The 19,716-nt window shown below is 40.5% G+C and overlaps 1 protein-coding gene and 1 long non-coding RNA gene across 3 annotated transcripts in view; both read right to left on the bottom strand.

Annotated features, from left to right (window-relative positions):
• LOC149499508 (uncharacterized) overlaps nucleotides 1-19,716 on the bottom strand; it is a 178,618-nt gene that overhangs the window by 21,990 nt on the left and 136,912 nt on the right. The window lies entirely within an intron of this gene.
• The window catches only part of Ptp69D (Protein tyrosine phosphatase 69D), a 54,066-nt gene that overhangs the window by 14,375 nt on the left and 19,975 nt on the right, over nucleotides 1-19,716 (bottom strand). The window contains exons 6-20 of one of the 2 annotated variants that reach the window (XM_089739558.1): nucleotides 19,224-19,330; nucleotides 18,317-18,461; nucleotides 17,143-17,222; nucleotides 11,311-11,418; nucleotides 9,731-9,850; nucleotides 8,122-8,286; nucleotides 7,269-7,375; nucleotides 5,673-5,782; nucleotides 4,377-4,501; nucleotides 3,865-3,994; nucleotides 3,607-3,786; nucleotides 2,523-2,546; nucleotides 1,539-1,750; nucleotides 1,368-1,468; nucleotides 635-759 (exon numbers count right to left, since the gene is read on the bottom strand). In XM_089739558.1, coding sequence (XP_089595684.1) covers nucleotides 635-759; nucleotides 1,368-1,468; nucleotides 1,539-1,750; nucleotides 2,523-2,546; nucleotides 3,607-3,786; nucleotides 3,865-3,994; nucleotides 4,377-4,501; nucleotides 5,673-5,782; nucleotides 7,269-7,375; nucleotides 8,122-8,286; nucleotides 9,731-9,850; nucleotides 11,311-11,418; nucleotides 17,143-17,222; nucleotides 18,317-18,461; nucleotides 19,224-19,330 — 1,839 coding nt within the window. The remainder of the gene's footprint in view (nucleotides 1-634; nucleotides 760-1,367; nucleotides 1,469-1,538; nucleotides 1,751-2,522; nucleotides 2,547-3,606; nucleotides 3,787-3,864; nucleotides 3,995-4,376; nucleotides 4,502-5,672; nucleotides 5,783-7,268; nucleotides 7,376-8,121; nucleotides 8,287-9,730; nucleotides 9,851-11,310; nucleotides 11,419-17,142; nucleotides 17,223-18,316; nucleotides 18,462-19,223; nucleotides 19,331-19,716) is intronic. The other variant, XM_089739559.1, reaches the window with a different exon arrangement.

Raw genomic sequence — 19,716 nt, 5'->3', positions numbered from 1 at the left:
CGCTAGTATAGAATAAAAATAATGCAGAAAGATACCGGTGGTAGGACCTCTTGGTAGGTACCACCACCCCGCTTATTTCTGCCGTGACGCAGTAATGCGTTTAAGTTTGAAGAGTGGAGCAGCTGTTGTAACTGGACTAGACTAGACCGGGGGTCGGCAACCTGCGGCTCTTTAGTTCCATACGCAAATATTATTTACTTTATAAAAAAAAAAATATATTAATCTGAATCGACTACTGAGGATTGGGCACCATTTCTATCTCTCAGCCCATTGTTGTAAGTAAATGTTTAATTGTTTTCATTGTTTATTTAAATAATAAGTGATTATCTAATAATACCACATATATTATCTAATTTATTGTAAAAAACACTACTTATAAAATAATAATTAGATATTTTTCTTATGAATAACTAAATAATTTTTTTTTATAAAAAAATTTTTTTAGGCAAGTACCTCCTATTTATTGTTGGCAAGAATTTTTTTTGTGGCTCTTTAAAAACTTTGAAATTTTGTAAATTGTAATTTTTGGCTCTTGCGACTCAAAAGGTTGCCGACCTCTGGACTAGACTATATTATGTAAATCTGACAGCTGTCAAAGTGTCGTTTTTGTGAGATGATCAATTATAACCCTTACCTTGATGAACTTAAGGATCGACTGTGGATACTCGGGCGCCCCGAAGTCCTTCCACATCAGGAAGTGATACTGTCGGACGACGCGGGCCTCGCCCTCCTCGCTCCACTCCTGCGGCTCCTTTATATCTGTCGGGGAATTGAATGCGTGATGGAGGGTTCCACGAGCCCAGCGCCCGGGTACACACTACGTGCGACAGGGACGGTGCTCTACGAGACCGGAATTAGCCGGTTGTCTCACTCCAGAAGTGTGCTATTGATGTTTATGGCTTAAAGCTGTTCTTCTTTGTCTCCACCTTATCCCACTAGGTCAGCGGTCGGGGAACCGGGGTAAATTACCCCAAATAGGGTAAAATGGAATTGTGGGGCGTAAAAACGAAACTTTTGTGAGTAAAAAGTATATATTGAAGTGAAACTTCTTTGGAATCGTTAAATTTTTAGTTATTGTTTTCTTTTCGAAATTATCATGGAGGCTATAATATGAAAGATGCTAAAAAGAAGCGATTTCGTTTTTTTTTGTTCTTCGCCAAAAATATTTTGGGGTAATAATTAAAAAAACTTCCCCGACCGCTGCACTAACTGGAGTCGGCACAGCTAATTCTTCTCTTCCATTCTCTTCTATCAACCGTCATCTCAACCCTCACTCCTCTCTCTCTCATATCATCATTCACACATTCCATCCATGTCTTCTTCAGCTAAAGCTGTTGTGACCCAATTATTGTTATGGCAGCGCTCACCGCCGTTTCTCTTGGCGACGCCGTTGTTCTCGATGATGGGCTGCCCCTCGGAGGGCTGCTGCTTCGTGATCCTCAGCTCCCTGACGATGTAGTCCGAGTACCTGGGGACAGCGGAGTCGCGTTAGCAGTGTGTCGGGGCGGGGGCGGCGCCCGGGGAGCCCTATGCCTCACCGCTTCTCGGCGACGTGGGTCACGGCGATGCTCCCGAAGGCCTTGACGCCGCGCACATCGTCCGGCCAGTACTTGGAGCACTTGACCTTGGAGTACTCCTCGAGGTTGGTGAGCATGACGATGAGCTCGATGCGCTGCTCCCACACCATGCGCCAGAAGTCGTTGACGGTGGCGTCCGTCGGTCCTTGAGCGCAGATGAACTTCTTACGGTCCTGATTGTAAAGTTGAAAGCATTTAATTCGAAGGCTTAATGGTGGTAGGACCTCATGTAATTCCGCGCTGGTAGGTACCGCCACCCTGCCTATTTCTGCCGTGAAGCGGTAATGCGTTTCGGTTTGAAGGGTGGGGCAGCCGTTGTAACTATACTGAGACCTCAGAACTTATATCTCAAGGCGGGTGGCACATTTGCGTTGTAGATGTCTATGGGCTCCAGTAACCACTTAACACCAGGTGGGCTGTGAGCTCATCCGCCCATCAATGCAAAAAAAAAGAATGCGGCTGAATGTTAGCTTCGTTCGGACAAGCAAAAACTTTCATTTTATACTTTATTTTGTAATCGATAAAGCTCAATTGTGTCCATGAAGTTATGTACATATTACATTTCTTATTTTATTATCAGAGGCTTAAAGTCGAATCTCCACGATGCATGTATTAAGCGAACTATGAAAAGCAACTAAGGTATCACAAGGACTACAAAAATTCAAATGGTTTATTTTAACTCGTGTGGACATCCGACGTTAAGGCTCGTGCTTTATCAAGTAACTAGCGACCCGCCCTCGCTTCGCTTCGGAAACATTAAAACACACAAGAAACCAAAAAAATAAAATAATTTTTTTTTTTAAAAAGTAGCCTATGTTCATCAGGGACAATGTCGGCTTCTAATGTAAAAAGAATTTTTCAAATCGGTCCAGTAGTTTCGGAGCCTATTCGAAACAAACAAACAAACAAATCTTTCCTCTTTATAATATTAGTATAGATGATTACCTGTTGATTGGGATTCGTAGGGTCCTTTGGAGGCGTAGAGAAACAAACAATACATTAGATTGGTGCACATGACATGTCGTGGGGTGGGTCGTGCAAGTCTCTTTATTCTGCCGAGTTCTGATCTCGAGGGGGTTGGGAGGGTTCGGGCTATTGGGCCAGAGGCTAACGTTGCTCTTCCAATAATAATTCTGACAAAGCTGCACGCAATACAGACCAGGCGTTCAGGGCGAAGCTACTAATGGTCGGAGAGTTCGTTGGCTTGAACATTTTTGATTTGTGTGTGTGAAAAAACATGATATAAAATCGAATCTAAGTGTAGAATTTTACAAAATTCAACGCATTCACCGGATCTCTGGCCAACCCACTTCTTTTTAAGATTTTTAATCTGGTTTCGCAGTAAACCAGTAACTTTACCAGTAGCTTCAACAGTATGAAAATGGATACAGTCTGAAAAATTTGGTGCTCAATTTTTTTTAAGATATGCATCGAAACGTACCGAGTATATGAGACCACACAGCTAATGAAAAAACATATGCAGTTTTAGAAATTCACTAAAACAATCCGACATTGCATGCGCACTAATCTATATTTCAACGTGGGTAATGTTTTATTATTGAGTGAAGGGATCGTTGGTGGCCCAGGGACCTCTGCGGGTTCACCGGGCAGCACGGGGCACTCATTGGGAAGGGGGAAAATAATTTCAGCAAACGTTAGTTGATAATGCGATAGCAATCTTCATAGTTAAATGGCAGCTTCGACACGTTCGTATGAAGAGCTGGTCAGCGCTCGCACTAGGGTCATTATTCTCGTCGAACCTGTCGCTTGCGACGAAGGGCTCGAAGAGCGAATTAACCCAGACACAGCTCACTGAGTTTCTCGCCGGATCTTCTCAGTGTGTCGCGTTTCCGATCCGGTGGTAGATTCTGCGAAGCACGGCTCTTCTAGGGTTCGTGTTAGCATCGTCGTCAGGTTTGAGCCTCGTGAGCTTACGTACTAGTTAAGGTTACGCTGAAATACCCTCTCAAGACTCTCAGCTTAGGTAGGAAAAAAAAATCGCACTAACGCGGGTTCGGACGCGACTGACCTGGTACCCCATGACGTAGTTGGCGTTGATGTAGTCGGAGCCGGTGATGCTGTCGATCTGCGAGAGCTTGACCCTGGTCTGGTCGTAGGCCTTGATGTCGGGGTAGCGGTTCTTGTGCTGGTTCTCGCGGGCCTCCGACGCGTGCGTGGTGCGGTCCGCGTGGCACTCCGACTGCAGGGACTGCGCACAACACGAGGCATGTAGTGAGCCCGCAATGTACGGCGAAGTGCGCGCGGGGTCGACGCCCGGCGACGTTACCTCGAACTCGTTCTGGAAGCCGTAGTCGGAGTCGAGCTGGCGCTGCAGGTAGGCGGCGGCGAGCTGCTCGCTGGGCACCGGCGCCGCCCGCGCCCGCACGCCCGCGCCGCGCCCGCCCAGCCCCATGCAGCTGCACAGAGCACGACAGTGTGCGTGGTACCCGCATGATTTTTTATTAAATCTTATTCGAACGATTCAGTGTTAAACCTGTACCTTGGTATCTGAACCCATAAAAACTATACAAGAACCGCATTATAAATGGCTTTGAATAAATGGCCATATCATTAAGACGTTGACCTCATGCCTCAAAGTAAGTGGCGGTTTTTATCTCACCGACTGTAGGCACCGACATGGCTAGCGACCCAGAGCGTACGCTAGCACTAGACGAACAATTGTCATCCGATGGAAAGTAGAAGTTAAATAGTGCAAACATTTTTTAATGTACCAAAGAATATTAAAGATAAGTAGTTTTAATATTGTTTCATACAGCAATGTTCGCATGAACAGTGTACCTTAACGCCGACTGTATAGGGTTCATTTCGAGGTGCGCGTGCGGCGGCTTCCTGAAGCGGTGCGCTTGCAGCACGCAGAACGCGACCATGGCCAGCAGCAACGCGGCCGCCACGCCGCACGTCACCTGCGCGCGCACACTATCAGCTCACTTACCGACCCTAGGGACGCGCCACTGCACGCTAGGGATGATCGATACTCATAGATGTTTTGGTTTCGCTAAGTTCTCTAATGCTGACATATTTTGCTTGTCACTTGTAGCATATAGAAAAGCTATTTTAAAAATTTATAAGGTGATTTAGTCCGATGAGTATAATAGTTTTATAGTGTAAGTTGATGTACAAAGTAATATGTGCGTATTGTGTTGCTTTTGTTTTTTTTGTAATTTAAATTTCTAAATTTTTCTTCTCTGTTCACTTTCTACTTATATGTGATTTTGATTGTGGAAACATATTTGGTTATTGTTTTAGTTATATTTTTTAAAATATTATTTGTTTGTATTGTACTGTTTCTTTCCCAAATAAATAAATAACATCGGCACATCGATGTTATGAGAATAAAATATCGAATTATCGAAACGCCTATATATCTTTTAGAGCCATCTAGCGGTGGATGTACTTTCTAGCTAGTGAGTCCCTAAGTAGTACAACTATTTTAAACCAGATGACACTGATTACCGTAATCAAAGTACGCCGTACTACATAAATGTGTGTGAAATTAAGAAAATTTTAATTGTGAAGTGTGATGTGTGTGATGTGATTAAACGCCCGCTTATAATCCGTAAAACGTAGTTTTAATTAATAAACACGTATCTATACTAATATTATAAAGAGGAAAGATTTGTTTGTTTGTTTGTATTGAATAGGCTCCGAAACTACTGAACCGATTTGAAAAATTCTTTCACTGTTTGGAAACTACACTATCCCCGAGTGACATAGGCTATATAATACTTTTTTCTTTAAAATTAGGGATCCTTACTAAAACTCCAATATTGTTACGAAAATTAGAAAAATAATAATACAAAAATGATGAAAAAATAGATAAAAACAAATAATATTTAAATGAAAATAAAAGTTCATTAAAATTATAATTATTAATTTTGTTCAAGACCCGAGCGAAGCCGGGGCGGACCGCTAGTAATAAATAAAATAGACAGCTTTATTTCCTAGCAAAGATATCGATGTTTTTAGAAATCGATGTTTTGCTATCGATGTTTATCTTACATCGATACTTTTAAATCGAAGTTAACATCGATGTTTTTTCTAATATCGAACATCCCTAGTGCATGCGGTGCGGACCTGCAGGATGAGCTCGAGCGGCGAGAGCGTGGAGGGGGGCGCGGGGGGCGCGGCGGCGCGCAGCAGGTTCAGGAACACGCTGTACAGCGGCTCCTCGTGCGGCACGCCCGCTGCCGACACAACAGACACACCCTCTCAATTAATCAACTCCATAGCATTTGGCTTTATAACATTTTTTTTAATTCTTTTTTTAAAATCGACAATGGCAACAACGGCGTCGCAAGAATTAAATTGCCATACTTAAAAAGAAGAAGAAGAATGGGACATAATTATTTACTAGACAATGACCGTATTTTTTTTTGTGATAAATTGTGTTTTTTAGAAATTATATTTAAATACGAATTACATATTGATAAAATGATGAAATATTCCAAGATCGTTTAGGCATTTTTAAGTGGCTTCGGGTGGATTAACAACGCCATCTGCTGAAATAGCTTTAGTGTTATTGTGTCTTTATAGCAGTTAGTTGCTCTCAATTATGAAAAATAGTATTATTATTCGCCAATAGATGTCGGGAAGAGTCATTAAGTTGATATCGATAAAGTTGATTATTGAAAACACGAATAAAATAACATTTTCTGAAAATAAATCGTAGCTAGATCGATTTATCGCCCCCAAAATCTCCTGTATATTAATTTTTATAAAAATCGTTGGAGCCATTTCCGAGATTCAGATTATATATACAAGAATTGCTCGTTTAAAGGTATAAGAAAGATGAAGGTATCAAAAACTGAAAGCTAAATTTTCGATTTAGAATCGACTCTTATATTATCTTCTCTATTACAATTAATATGAAAATCGATATGAGGCGAAATGAAATGAAGTTCACACTTTAATAAATTCAAGTGAAATTAAACGGAACGAAATGTGATGGAATTAAATAAACTCTCAGTAAAATGGTAATCATTTACGGAAACTTTTACAATGGACCTTGTCAACGACTAGGTTTTATTTTCCAATATTTCTGCACTTTCACAGATGCTCAACAATTATTTGAACTATTGTTATAAATTTTTTTTTTAACTGGTCCCGTTATAAGTTCGTAAAGAACTTGTGTTACAGGTAACCAGATGGAAATAAATATAAGATTTTTATTATATACATACATATATTTAATATATATCCATAACCCTGGAAAAGACATTTATATTTATCATACAAATATCTTCCCTTGGCGGGATTCGAACCCGCGACCCCCTTGTGTAGTGACTATGTCACTTACCACTACACCAGACGGACGTAATAAATTTACACTCGAAAAAACATTTGGGCTTAGCATCATCATCATACTGGTGGTAGGTACTCTGCCTGTTTCTGCCTGAAGGAGTAATGCGTTTCAGTTTGAAAGGCGGGGTAGCCTATAAAGCCTGCTATAAAATCGAGCCGAGGCGATGATATTGACAATTTGACATTGATTGGACCGCGAGGTGGTCTACCTACCTTAGCAATAAAAAATATATATGATTTTTTTTTTTTATTGCCTTTGTAGGCAGACGGGCATACGGCCCACCTGATGGTGAGTGGTTACCGTCGCCCATGGACTTCAGCAATGCCAGGGACAGAGCCAAGCCGCTGCCTACCGTGATTAATACTTACGTATGAGTTCGACGTAGAGCGTGTAGTCAGCGTTGGGATCCAAAGGTCTGTCGAAGGGCGTCCATTCCTTCTCCTTATCTTCAATACTTTCCACGAGCGGGCTTTGGCTGATTTAAAAAAAAACGTACAAAGCATATTATATTATTAATTTATTACTTCAATTAACAATAAGGGACTGAATGAAATAGAAATGTTTTTTATTTATTTACCACGCAACACAGCCCTACCGAGCGCAGTTTTAAGTATGACGTCATTTGGGGCCAAATTAACGGCAATAACCATGTAACATTAGGCGTCGTGATTAATTTAACTAAGCATAAAGAATGACTGAAATGTTAGATTTATTAAATTTCATGAGTGTTTCTAAATCTAAATTATGAACTTACACAGGACATTGATTGAATGATGATTTTCATTATACGTTTTTTTTCCTACCAAGTTGATTGCCTTGAGAGGCTATGTCAGCGTAACTTAATAAGTAGTTGAGCTCACGGGGCTCAAGCCTGACGTCGTTGCTAACACTGGCCCTAGCAAGAGCAGTGCTTCGCAGAATCTACCACCGGATCGGAAACGCGACCCACTGAGAAGATCTGGTGAGAAACTCAGTGGACTGTGTCTGAGGGTTAATTCACTCGTCGAGCCCTTCGTCGCAAACGACAGATTCGAAGAGAAGGATGACCGGATTATACGTATAAATACTGTTAAGGTTGTCTTGTTATTGTATCCGATGGCTAAGGGATATACAAAAAAAACTACATAATATATCCCAATTTTCCAACGATATAATATGGGACTGTCGACCTTAACCAGCTCGACGCTTTCCCCTACTACGGTATCTGTACTAATGTTTTACCTGTCGAGATGTCGTGCGTTCCTCGCGGCGGAGTCTGGTTCGTCGGTGGTGTAGTCCACGTCGTCAATGTACTCGTCGACGGTGGTGGCGGTGCTGGTGGTGGGGGCGGTGGTGGTGGTGGGGGCGGTGGTGGTGGTGGGGGGCGAGGGCGCGGCCTCCGTGTATCTGCCGGGGACACAACACGATGAGACTGAGCGAGTCGTGAGGCCCTCTTGCGGACTATAGTTTTTTTTATTGCCTTTGTAGGCAGACGAGCATACAGTCCAACTGATGGTAAGTGGTCACCGTCGCTCATGGACATCAGCAATGCCAGGGGCAGAGCCAAGCCGCTGCCTACCGTTAAGTACTCCCCGCAAGCCTCGTTTGAAGAAGGACATGTCATAGCGCTCGGGAAACATTGTGGATGAGAAGTCATTCCAAAACCGGATGGTACGTGGCAAAAAAGATCTTTGGAAACGCACAGTGGATGACCGCAGTGGTTCCAGATAATATGGATGAACTCGGCTCCGATGGCGGGAGGTGCGATGATAATAAATAATAGTTTAAAAAAACTATTATAACAAAATACGCTTTTATAGAAAATTCAATCAAAACGTTTTTTAACGTAAATTTTTTTTTTCTAACCTTATTTTTGATTCAAAATTATTAAAATTTATTTTCAATTATTTATTTTTCGTTTTTTAATTGAATTTCAATTTTTTCATTTTTTTTTAAATATTGATTTGTCATCGTTCCTTATTAATTATACAAAATTTCGAGTTAATCCGACGTTTTGAAGTCAGTCAAAATCATGTTCAAAGATTCCGTTACAAACACACATACGTCTGAAGCTAATAAAAGCGTATTAAAAAAGGTTAAGACGAAGGCGAGAACAAGAAAAGAAGATTAAAAGACAAGGTTAATCATTTGGTGTAAGGCAAGCATCAAGTTTATATCGTGCACCGTACAAAATAATCACTGTCACATGACTTTACCGACAGCCTTCACGATCTTGAAATTTTCATTCTCTAGCCAGTCAAAATATATTATTACCGGTTCAACGGGGAAAAGTATGCTCCAAACGTATCCAAATATATATCTATATTTTACATATTTATTGAAGTTGTACTTCTTTAGGCGCGTTATGAAAAATTGATGAGAGTGAAATTTTACGATGTGCGCGCACCGTGACACAAAATTAACAGAATAAAGTCGCCCACTAAATCGCACATTACAATACGACCGACATAACTTGGCGAGTCTGAATATAGCGGCAGGTGCACTTTCCGAACCGTACCGAGAATTACGGAATTTATACGATGTCAAGAAAAGGGATGTCCAATATGCGTGTTTGAGGATGTTGTTTAATTGTTTTTTTTTTCAAATTGATTAAAATTTAAATAAAAAAAAGAAACAAATTTAATAAAAATAAAGTATAACTTCTTACGCGCGTACACAAGTACATGCACCCTTTTTGTTTTGTTTCAAGGGCGACCCCAGAATATAAGCATGCATTAAAGAAATCTGGTTTAATTAACTGTCTTCTTGACAATAATAGCGTATTAAAAAGGAGACGAGGGGATCGTCTCGAATAATAAGTTTAAGTAAACAGTTAGTGAAGTTGTCTCACCGTTTGGGTTCCTTGAGACAGCGCGAGCAGTTGTCGTCGGCGAGGGCGGGGTCGCGCGCCGGGTCGTAGTGCGAGCGCCCGTCTCCCATCACCAGCTCGGAGTCCGGCGGGAAGTTTTTGCTGTAGAAAATCAACAATAGACTTTAACGCAATCACGAATTTATTTACTATACAAATTATGCAAATTAAATGCAAAATCACATATTCAGATAGCACTCATTTTTAGAAATTCCACATACATTTTTTAAACGAAACTTCATCACAAGTGACGTCATTTGGGGCCAATATAAACGATGATCTAACGCAGTCGAGTCGAACACGGACACAGTTGACCCGGGCGGCGCGGGCCGGCGGGACCATCGCGGATATTCAACGTGGGATAAACATAACCTTTATATTATTATAACGCTGGTGACAGAACCTTTTTTTTTATTGCTTAGATGGGTGGACGAGCTCACAGCCCACCTGGTGTTAAGCGGTTACTGGAGCCCATAGACATCCACAACGTAAATGCGTCACTCACCTTGAGATATAAGTTCTAAGGTCTCAGTATAGTACAACGGCTGCCCCACTCTTCAAACCGAAACGCATTACTGCTTCACGGCAGAAATAGGCGGGGCGGTGGTACCTACCCGCACGGACTCACAAGAGGTCCTACCACCAGTAAAAACCGCACCGGTAGGTACTGTTACGAGATGGGTTCCGGAGCTCTTTAAAAAAAAGGAAACTGTGACTGACACTGAGTTTATTTTATATAAGAAATAGTACAAATGATGTGTTATTCCGCAACTCAAGCCAATTCTGTTCTGTTCCGCTTTAGCAATAAATCGTCTTTATACAAACACTATGCCTTCAGGAATGCCTTAAATCTGCGTTATTATTTATACTAGTGGTCCCGCAGTAGTCGAAATTCGACTATAATTAATTGGAATTGTAAGTTTGTACACTATTATGATTGTATTTTATACCTACTTCTATAATCACAAATTACTACACTATAAAAATATTAACAAAGACAAACAATATTTAATCTCAATTTGACAACAGACGTCAAGAACAAAAGTTTGACAATAAATAGTATGCATGCGTGTGTGCGTCAAATACATGGTATATAGTGTGTGTAATGTTTTCCTTATTGATTTAATGTATCTTTTATGCATTAACTTAAAAAAATATTAGCATTTTGCACTTCTTCTCTATATTCTCTATAAGTGTGGGAAATTTCATACTCCTCCGTCCGAGCAATTTTCGTAAAAAGGGATATAAAGTTTTTGCTTCACGTATTAATATATAGATTGCGTTAATATTGAGGGGCGTATGTAACAGTACCACCGCCCTGCCTATTTCTGCCGTGAAGCAGTAATGCGTTTTGGTTCGAAGGGTAGGACAGCCGTTGTAACTATAGTTGAGACCTTAGAACTTATATCTCAAGGTGGGCGGCGCATTTACGTTTTAGATGTCTATGGGCTCCCGTAACCACTTAATACCTGCCACACGGAGCCCGAATCGGGTGTGATGAAGCTCGTCAGATTCGATTGGTTAAGGCTGAGCTCCGCGAGATCTGCGGGAGGGGAGCGTACTTGGAGAAGATGTCGGTGACGTAGGCGTCGAGGTGCGCGGAGTGTCCGGCGCGCAGCGGGGACAGTTCCCGCAGCGACGCGTCGCCCGCCACGCGGACCATGTACACCCTGGACAACACACGCAATCACCAAATCAAATCAATTTTTTTATTCAACATAAATGAAGGTAGACACTTGTTGAACGTCAAAAAGAACTACCGCCAATACACAAAAACTAGCCTCCGTCCTGAGGAGAACTGGCAAGAAACTCAGCGGGCATGTCTTTTTTTTTAATATTAGATTTTTGTTTTAAATATTTGGTTTCACAAGATGTATTATAACGTAACAATTATTGCATCCACTTTGTGCAATCTTCTAGATTAATCTAGATAATCATTGACTTTATAGTAAGCAGGCATCAATTTAATATAAGCTCGTTAATACATTAACTGTACGATTGAATGACTGAATACAATTGATTTCTGTTACTAAGCGCCTGGATTATCTAACTTCTTTTGTATGATAATGTGTGTTACAGTTTTATGTCACTTATAAATAGATTAACTGTCAGTATCTTCAGATTCATCTTTCCCAGAATCCACTAGAAATTCTGGCACCTTAGTAAGAAGATCGAAGAGAGAAATCGACATAATTACTTCAGTGCGCCGCGTAGGGCACTGGTGACCTACATGGCTGTCAACGTGTTAAGTAGTTATAATCATTTTTGTTTTAACAGTTGTAGAACCACACAGTTATAATAAAACTGAATTAACTGCTCAATCTATATAACTATAGCATGTATGCGGGTGCTCTCATCAATGCACAAGACCAAATTGTTCCAAGGTCAAAAGATGCATTACATAGTGATTGACAATGAAAATTTTCTATCGAACAAACAGACAAATAAAAACATATTTTTAACTATTATTATTACCATTATTATTTAGCTATTCAAAGAGGGAACGCTGCCATTATCTTCGGAACCTTGCCTAAAAGGACTCCTTTCAATAATATATTTTAGTTATTAAATTATTGATGTGCCTTTGGAAAACATACAGCATTGTATTATGAAGAAGCAGTGTGTACTTAGCTTAAATTCCTTGTCTATGTCCAACCATAGACAGTCAATTTAGTTCCATCTTTAGCCGCTAGGTGCTGCCAGCAAGTATAAAGGAAGCGCAGCCATCTTTGATCTTCATAGCGTTGTGTACTTTCGTACTGTGAAGTCGCAAATCCACAAATATTTATTCGACTTCTTACTAATTGCAAAAAATATTTATTTTGTGTTTCTATGAGTGTTATTTTGCAATCATTACGAGTATTATTTACCAATCCTATCATCGGACGCCATGAATCACGCGTCATCTGTTGGAGGTGATGTTGAGTCAAGCTCCATAATTTCCGAGAGGGAAAACGTCCAGGCGAGACGCGATGGAGACGCCTCACGTTCGAACAGCTCGTAAAGCGAAAAAGAAAAAAAGGAGTCTCTGCGTAAGAAACGACAGGATTCAAAGGTAAAGGTCGATCTTCGAATCGGCTCGTTATCCCACCAGGTCAGTGACGTTGTAAATCTAATAATGCATCAACTGTGTGTAACAATTGAATGTAACGAAAATTGTTGTAAACAAATTGATCTCGTCAATACGGAAATTTTGACAAAAACACAACAGATTTAAACTAATAATCTTTGTAACATAATTACTGAAAACTTTGGCAAATCGTCTCCGTCGTACAAGTTACCCGTAAAAGCGTTTTAAATTGTATACGGAAAAAAGGGCCGTATGGATAGAAATAAGACGTCAAAGTTTAATTTCCGTGGTCTCTAATAAAGTATCCTGTTGCCAACGCACCACTCATTGAGGAATTTTTGTTTGATAATACTAAATTGAAATCTATTCAGTCCCTCGGAGGGCTACAATCCTATTTGTCACGACCTCGTACAAAAGGCAAGCCAAACATTATAAACAATCATAGTCCGTAACATCTGGCACAATCCAGAGGGGGGCAATTGAAGACACCGACGGGAGGCACTGAGTGCCACCAAAATTGTAATAAATTGTAAACCATGTATGGTTACCAAATACCGTAAAAACAAAAAAAAAAAACAAAAAAACTACCTTTTTCTGCGGAAGAAAAGCGACGGATCAATGCGTCCAATTTTCGATCTTCGAGAGCTGTTTTCGGACACCTCGGTACCAAACTTTCTCCACCCAGGGGACTGGATGATAGAATTGAACATTTCTCAGGAATATTTTTCTAGTATCAGTCGCAAAATTTCGTCGATACTTCTTGAGGATCAGTACCAAGGTACCAGTATCAGCACCTTCAGGAAGGAATCGGTACCTTCTTATGAGTTAGTATGAAATGACATGCCTACCCTTCGGTCTGGCTTCAGAGCCACACCTTTTTGCTTCTATAACATGCGGGTCGCAGAGACCTTGCGTACAAAGGGAACTCCAGTGCTAGTGTCTACCTAGACGACTTCCTTTTGGTCGACCAAGACAAATCCAAGTTGAAACTTCAGGCTGCAGAAGCTGTGAAGCTTTTGGATTAACCTTTTTTGCTTCCATAACATGCTGGGTCGCAGAGACCTTGCGTGCAAAAGGAACTCGAGTGCTAGTCTACCTAGACGACTTCCTTTTGGTCGACCAAAACAAATCCAAGTTGAAACTTCAGGCTGCAGAAGCTGTGAAGCTTTTGGATTATCTGGGCTGGCATGTCAATTTCCATTATATAGGGTGCTCGGTCGCTCGGTCGCGGAGGCATTGCGTGCTAAATCGAAGTGCTAGCTTACCTACACGACTTGATCTTGTTTCATCAAGACAAATAAACGTTTTTGCTCCCATAGCATGCTCGGTCGCGAAGACCTTACGTACATAGGGAAGTCAAATGTTAACCTACCTACGCGACTTTTTCTTGGTCCATGAAGACAAATACACCTTTTTTGCTTGCATAGCATGCTCAGTCGCGGAGACATTGCGTGCAAAGCGATGTTGAGTGTTATCCCACCTACGCAAATCCCACCTGGTCCATCAAAAGAAGTCCAAGTTGAGTCTTCAGGCCACATAAGCTGTAAAGCTCTTGGATTATTTGGGCCGCCAAGTCAGCCTTACAAAAAAAAAAAAAAAAACAATTAGTACACTGGTTCAAGAGATGACATGTCTAGGGATTCGATGGAAAATTGCGAGAAATAAAGTGGACACTCAACAACATCCTAGCTCAAACTCTGACGGAATTACATCAATCTATGCTAACTTGCAAATTTTCTTGCGAAGTTTCAAGAAAAAACAACCCCGTAAAAAACAGGCCATCCTGCATGTGTTAACAATTAAATGCAGGGCTGACGCGGAGCCACATGTCAGACATTGCCGATGCACAAAACCAACCATTTCCTGGCAACGGAAGCTTCGGACATGTGTAGGGGTTACAAATGCAGTGCTGACGCGGAGCCACATGTCAAACATTGCCGAGACACAAAACCAACCATTTCCTAGCAACGGAAGCTTCGGACATGGGTAGGGGTTACAATTAGACAAAATATTAACGTCCTGTCTATGGTCAGCTCAACAACAGAAACTGCTCACCCCCAAAAGAGCTATTTGCAATGGTAGTGACAATCAAAATGAATCTGAAAGTATTTCACTAGCGTTGACCTTTCGATTTTTAAACCTAAGCGATAAGTTCAAGATAACTGTCAGCTTATAATCTCTCGGGGAGATACAACATCGTAGCCGACAGGCTATCACGAGGAAATCAACCTGCGAAATGGCACTTTTTACCACAAGTGACCACAAAAGTTTTTCGAAAGTGGGGTCATCCGGATATAAACCCATTCGCCGACCAAGATTGGACCTTCAGCATACCGTAGAGGATGCAACTAGCATGGAGAATTCCTCCTCTCAACCTTCTCCCCAGAGTACTGATTCACTTCAACAGTGTCTAGGGAACCTACCTGGTAGTGTTCCCAGACTGAACGAAAGCATTTGGGCTTCCAAGCCCTCAGATCCCGAACGCTAGATAACTCGCACGAAATCCAAAACCTTCCTCCTCCACAGGTTAAACATTAACCCTGAAAGCTTAAAGGGGGGGGGGGGGGGGGGAGGTTGTACAAATAATAGACTGGTCTACACAGGAGAAGATTTATTGAAAATTAGCTGGTGTCAATCCACTTTGTCAGCATACTTACCAGCAACTAGAAGATGGTGCATATGGTGCTACAGTGTTAAAATTGATCCTAAGTCTGCAGATGTTTGCCAAATTCTTTATTCTTTTCCAAAAAGAAAATTTTGCCTATAAAACAATCCTTCTGCATCATAAAGCAGCGCTGTCGACTTTCTGTGGGCGAAATACATGTAGGACAGCAAACATTCTCAAGCTCTCTAATAAAAATGGCTATTCTAAAAAAGCTATCGGAATAGCTAAACAAAATTCAACTACTTATTACAATTTTACTAAGTGTAGTCCCATTCACATGAGATCCGAGAATAGTTCTAAATTGGTTTTCTTCAAACCCAGCCACCAGATCACGCCTCAATGTAGCTTGAAGGACACCAACAACCATGTCGCTGGCTACTGGACGCAGAGTTAATGACCTTATTTTGCTCAACATTTCTAAAGACAGTTTCTTTGATAACAGAGAAAAACATCTTTCTGATACCAGACTTTGGGTCCAAAATTGAAATCCATTTTCGTCAATAATCTGCATAAGTGCTTTCTAAACATGAAACTAAAGACATGCCCAGTAAGATTCGTAAGGACTTTTTTCTAACTAACAACACATGTCACAAAAGCGCCATCCCGTACTGTAATTGGAAACTGGTCTTCGTTCAACCTTACGAGGTAATGGCATCAACGCATCTACAAGAAGTTGTAGATCAGCAGTACCCTCTGAGATGGATTGATAATGAACCAATGGACGAAATACTTTCTAGAGGCAATTGCAAATCATCCAAACGTTTACAATAATTATTGCCGAATAATAGAGCTTCCTAAAGATCCTCACGATTCTTTTTTTCAAAACATTTACTCCTACATGATGTATATACATCATTTATACAATTTATACATTTTCTTGTATATACAAGATGAAATGTTTATTACAAATTTATAAATATTTTTTAATTATTGAATTAACATGGAAGTTAACAACTGTGTTTTTTCGATTTAATAATTATATAAATTATGAACATTATCATTGCGCTTCATAATTTTATTATGGCTTTACCTATTTCATCATAGCGTTGTGCTTAATAATTTCACCAGCAGATAACAAACACGTCTTCATAATACAATGCTGTATGTTTTCCAAAGGCACATCAATATTACGGTTTTACATAACAATAAAACCGATATTATGTGCCGAGAAGGAAAACATACAGCATTGCAGGAAGTTCTTCCTGGTGAAGACTATGAAGATCAAAGATGGCTGCGCTTCCTTTATACTTGCTGGCAGCACCTAGCGGCTAAAGATGGAACTAAATTGACTGTCTATGGTTGGACATAGACAAGGAATTTAAGCTAAGTACACACTGCTTCTTCATAATACAATGCTGTATGTTTTCCTTCTCGGCACATAATATCGGTTTTATTGTTATGTAAAACCGTAATATTATCATTATTGTTGTTATTTTTTAAGGTTTTTAGTTTCAGGTTCATTGTTAGAGTTGATTGCAGTAATAGATTGTATATTTCCAGTTAACGATCATATCAACACATTATTAAGTCATTTGCAGATAGTTACCAAGGTTAAATAAGTAAATATTTTTAACTTCAACTTTAATGTATAGAAATTCCAAAATGGCAGCTCATATATATGATTGCATGCATACAAAGTACCGAGTCGTCATCACTGACCTGTAGCAGCATATAGGTCCGTTTCTCTCCGACACACGCGGTATGTACACTTTGAAATAATAATTATCGTTGTCTAATATCTGTAAGAAGAAACAATAGTTATACGACTGAAATTAATACCACAGCGCATATATTAGCGCCCCCTGTTCCTAATAAGGAAGCTTCCTAAGACGGTCCCTTAAGGTACTAACACCCCTACATTTTGCAGACCGACTCCAACGTCACTTCTGTGTGGTAAGTGAGAGTTTACACACTTAACACCAGGGACTGTTTTTAACGTTCTCGATAGCGTGAAAGTTAACTCAAATATGTATAGAGTTGGAACATTTGCCTAAGTTTGCCGCTAGGGGCGCTGTTCCATACAAATTTCAGTTAACTTTTACGCGATCTAAAAGTTAAAAAAACTCGCTCTGAGCACGCTGGAGGTCCGAAGCACAGCCGGTGGGCCATGCTGTGGGTCCGCTCGGGTAGGTGCCATCATTTTGCTCTTTTCCACCACGATACAATCGTACACTCTGTTTATTACAACTGAAATTCCGACAGTGCATCCATCACGTGCAAAAACATTGTTTACTCTGCGTCATAATGCTATTAAATTATTAAAATCAACATATGTATTTATTTATATATTTATTAGGACATCAACAAAAAATACAGGTTAATAATTGTAATAATTTAATCTTGTACTACGTAATCTTGTAATACGTCGTACACCATTTTTCTACCCTTTCTTTTGAATACTACACCAGTTTGTGCGACATAGTGTATTTTTTATAAAAAAATAACAAATAGCAATGACAACAAAGTCAACAAACAATTATAACAAACAACTTCAACGATTAATAAGGATGCTTTTCACTGTACGCAAGCGTAGTTTTGGGCGCAAGCGGGACGAGGGCGCGGTGCGGGACGCAAGGTTCGACTGATCTACCAATAACGCGCTCGATACGATCTCACCTGCCGTCGCGCCCCGCCCTCACCACCAAAGTGATCTAAAATTCGGTTCTGCGCAGTCAAGGTTATTTTCTCAAGAAGTTTGCCGGTTACTATAACGACAGTGAGCCAGTGTGACTAATTTACAGAATAATTTTTACAGATTAAGTTGTAGACGTCTATAGGGCTCCGGTAGCCACTGAACTGCTTGAAGCGTGTATGAACTGTAAGAGATGATGACCTTCCTCCAGCGCGGGCTGGGCGGCAGGTCGGGGCCGGCCCGCGCCGTGGTGCAGCGCTGCAGCTCCTCCTCGCCGCGGCGCCGCGTGCGCGTCATGGCGCTCAGCCGCACCGTGTACTGCGTGTTGGGCTGCAGGTCCTCGAACCTGCGACACCGACACAACCACTTGAGCAACCACTGTGCTCCACTGTACCAACTCGCCTAGCACTTCTCTTGCCGACTGTACACTTTTCTTTTTTTTTCAAGGCATTTTATGACCTCGTAACTAAGACCTTTAGGTCAAGTCTTACTTTAATTTATATTCTAATTTTTATGAAATTACGGAATGAAATGAAATGAAGATGATTAATTTTAGACATTACTCAACTGAGGTGAAAATGCGTTTCGGTTTGAAGGGCGGGGCAGCCGTTGTAACTATACTCGAGACCTTAAAACTTATATCTCAGGGTGGGTGGCGCATTTACGTCGTCGATGTCTATGGGCTCCAGTAACCACTTGACACCAGGTGGGCTGTGAGCTCGTCCACCCATATAAGCAATAAAAACATGTTTAATGAAATGAGATGATGGATACACGCTCGGCACTCGTACTGCTACACAAGACACGTTTTGTGCTCGTTTTTGGGAATAAGTGGTTTTATCAAAACTGACTTTCAACATTATCGTTGTTTCTTGAATAATTTATGGTAAGTTATGATTTATAGTGGGGAGTATTCATGGCCTGTACGGTTTGGTACCAGCGTCCTGCTTGCTGCTAACTTTTTTCTGTTGCAAAGCAGTTGCACGTTACAATTAAATAAGTTGAGACTTCAACTTTATTATCAAAATTGGGAGTCAGAGTTATTAAGTTATTGCATCTATGAGCTACTACTGCTGGGCGATCATAGCAATGTCTTTAGCCTCCTCACCTGACTTCCCTGGAATCGTTGGAGGTGAACTTCGACAAGGGCCCCCAGGTGGTCTTCTGCTCCTTGCCCGTTTTATCTATGTAATTAGCATTCCCTGTCAATTCCAACTGGAATGTAATTAATGTTATAAAATTAGTATCGTTAAAGCTAACAAAAATTTAAGAATAAATTAATGTAATTAGTACATGCTTTGGTTCTCACAATTCATTTATCTCGCGTTTAATATACAAAAAAAATAATGAATGAATGAAAATCATGAATTTCAGTTTATTTCTTATCTATTAACTTTCTATTTTTGTGTATCTGAAGTAAAGCTGTTGTATTCTTTGTACGAGGAGCATTGCCGCTTGAGATACTGGTTTTATCACCTAGTTCAAGCACAGATGCACATTATGATTGTGTTTCTACTTATATGTTAATAATAATAATAATAAAAAAAATATATAATAAAACAATATTTTATTATCATCATCATCCCTTAGTGGACCAGTGC

Source organism: Bombyx mandarina, chromosome A1 (assembly GCF_030267445.1).
Source record: "Bombyx mandarina strain Sakado chromosome A1, ASM3026744v2".
NCBI lineage: Eukaryota > Metazoa > Arthropoda > Insecta > Lepidoptera > Bombycidae > Bombyx > Bombyx mandarina.
This window is presented reverse-complemented; position numbering and strand designations above follow the sequence as displayed.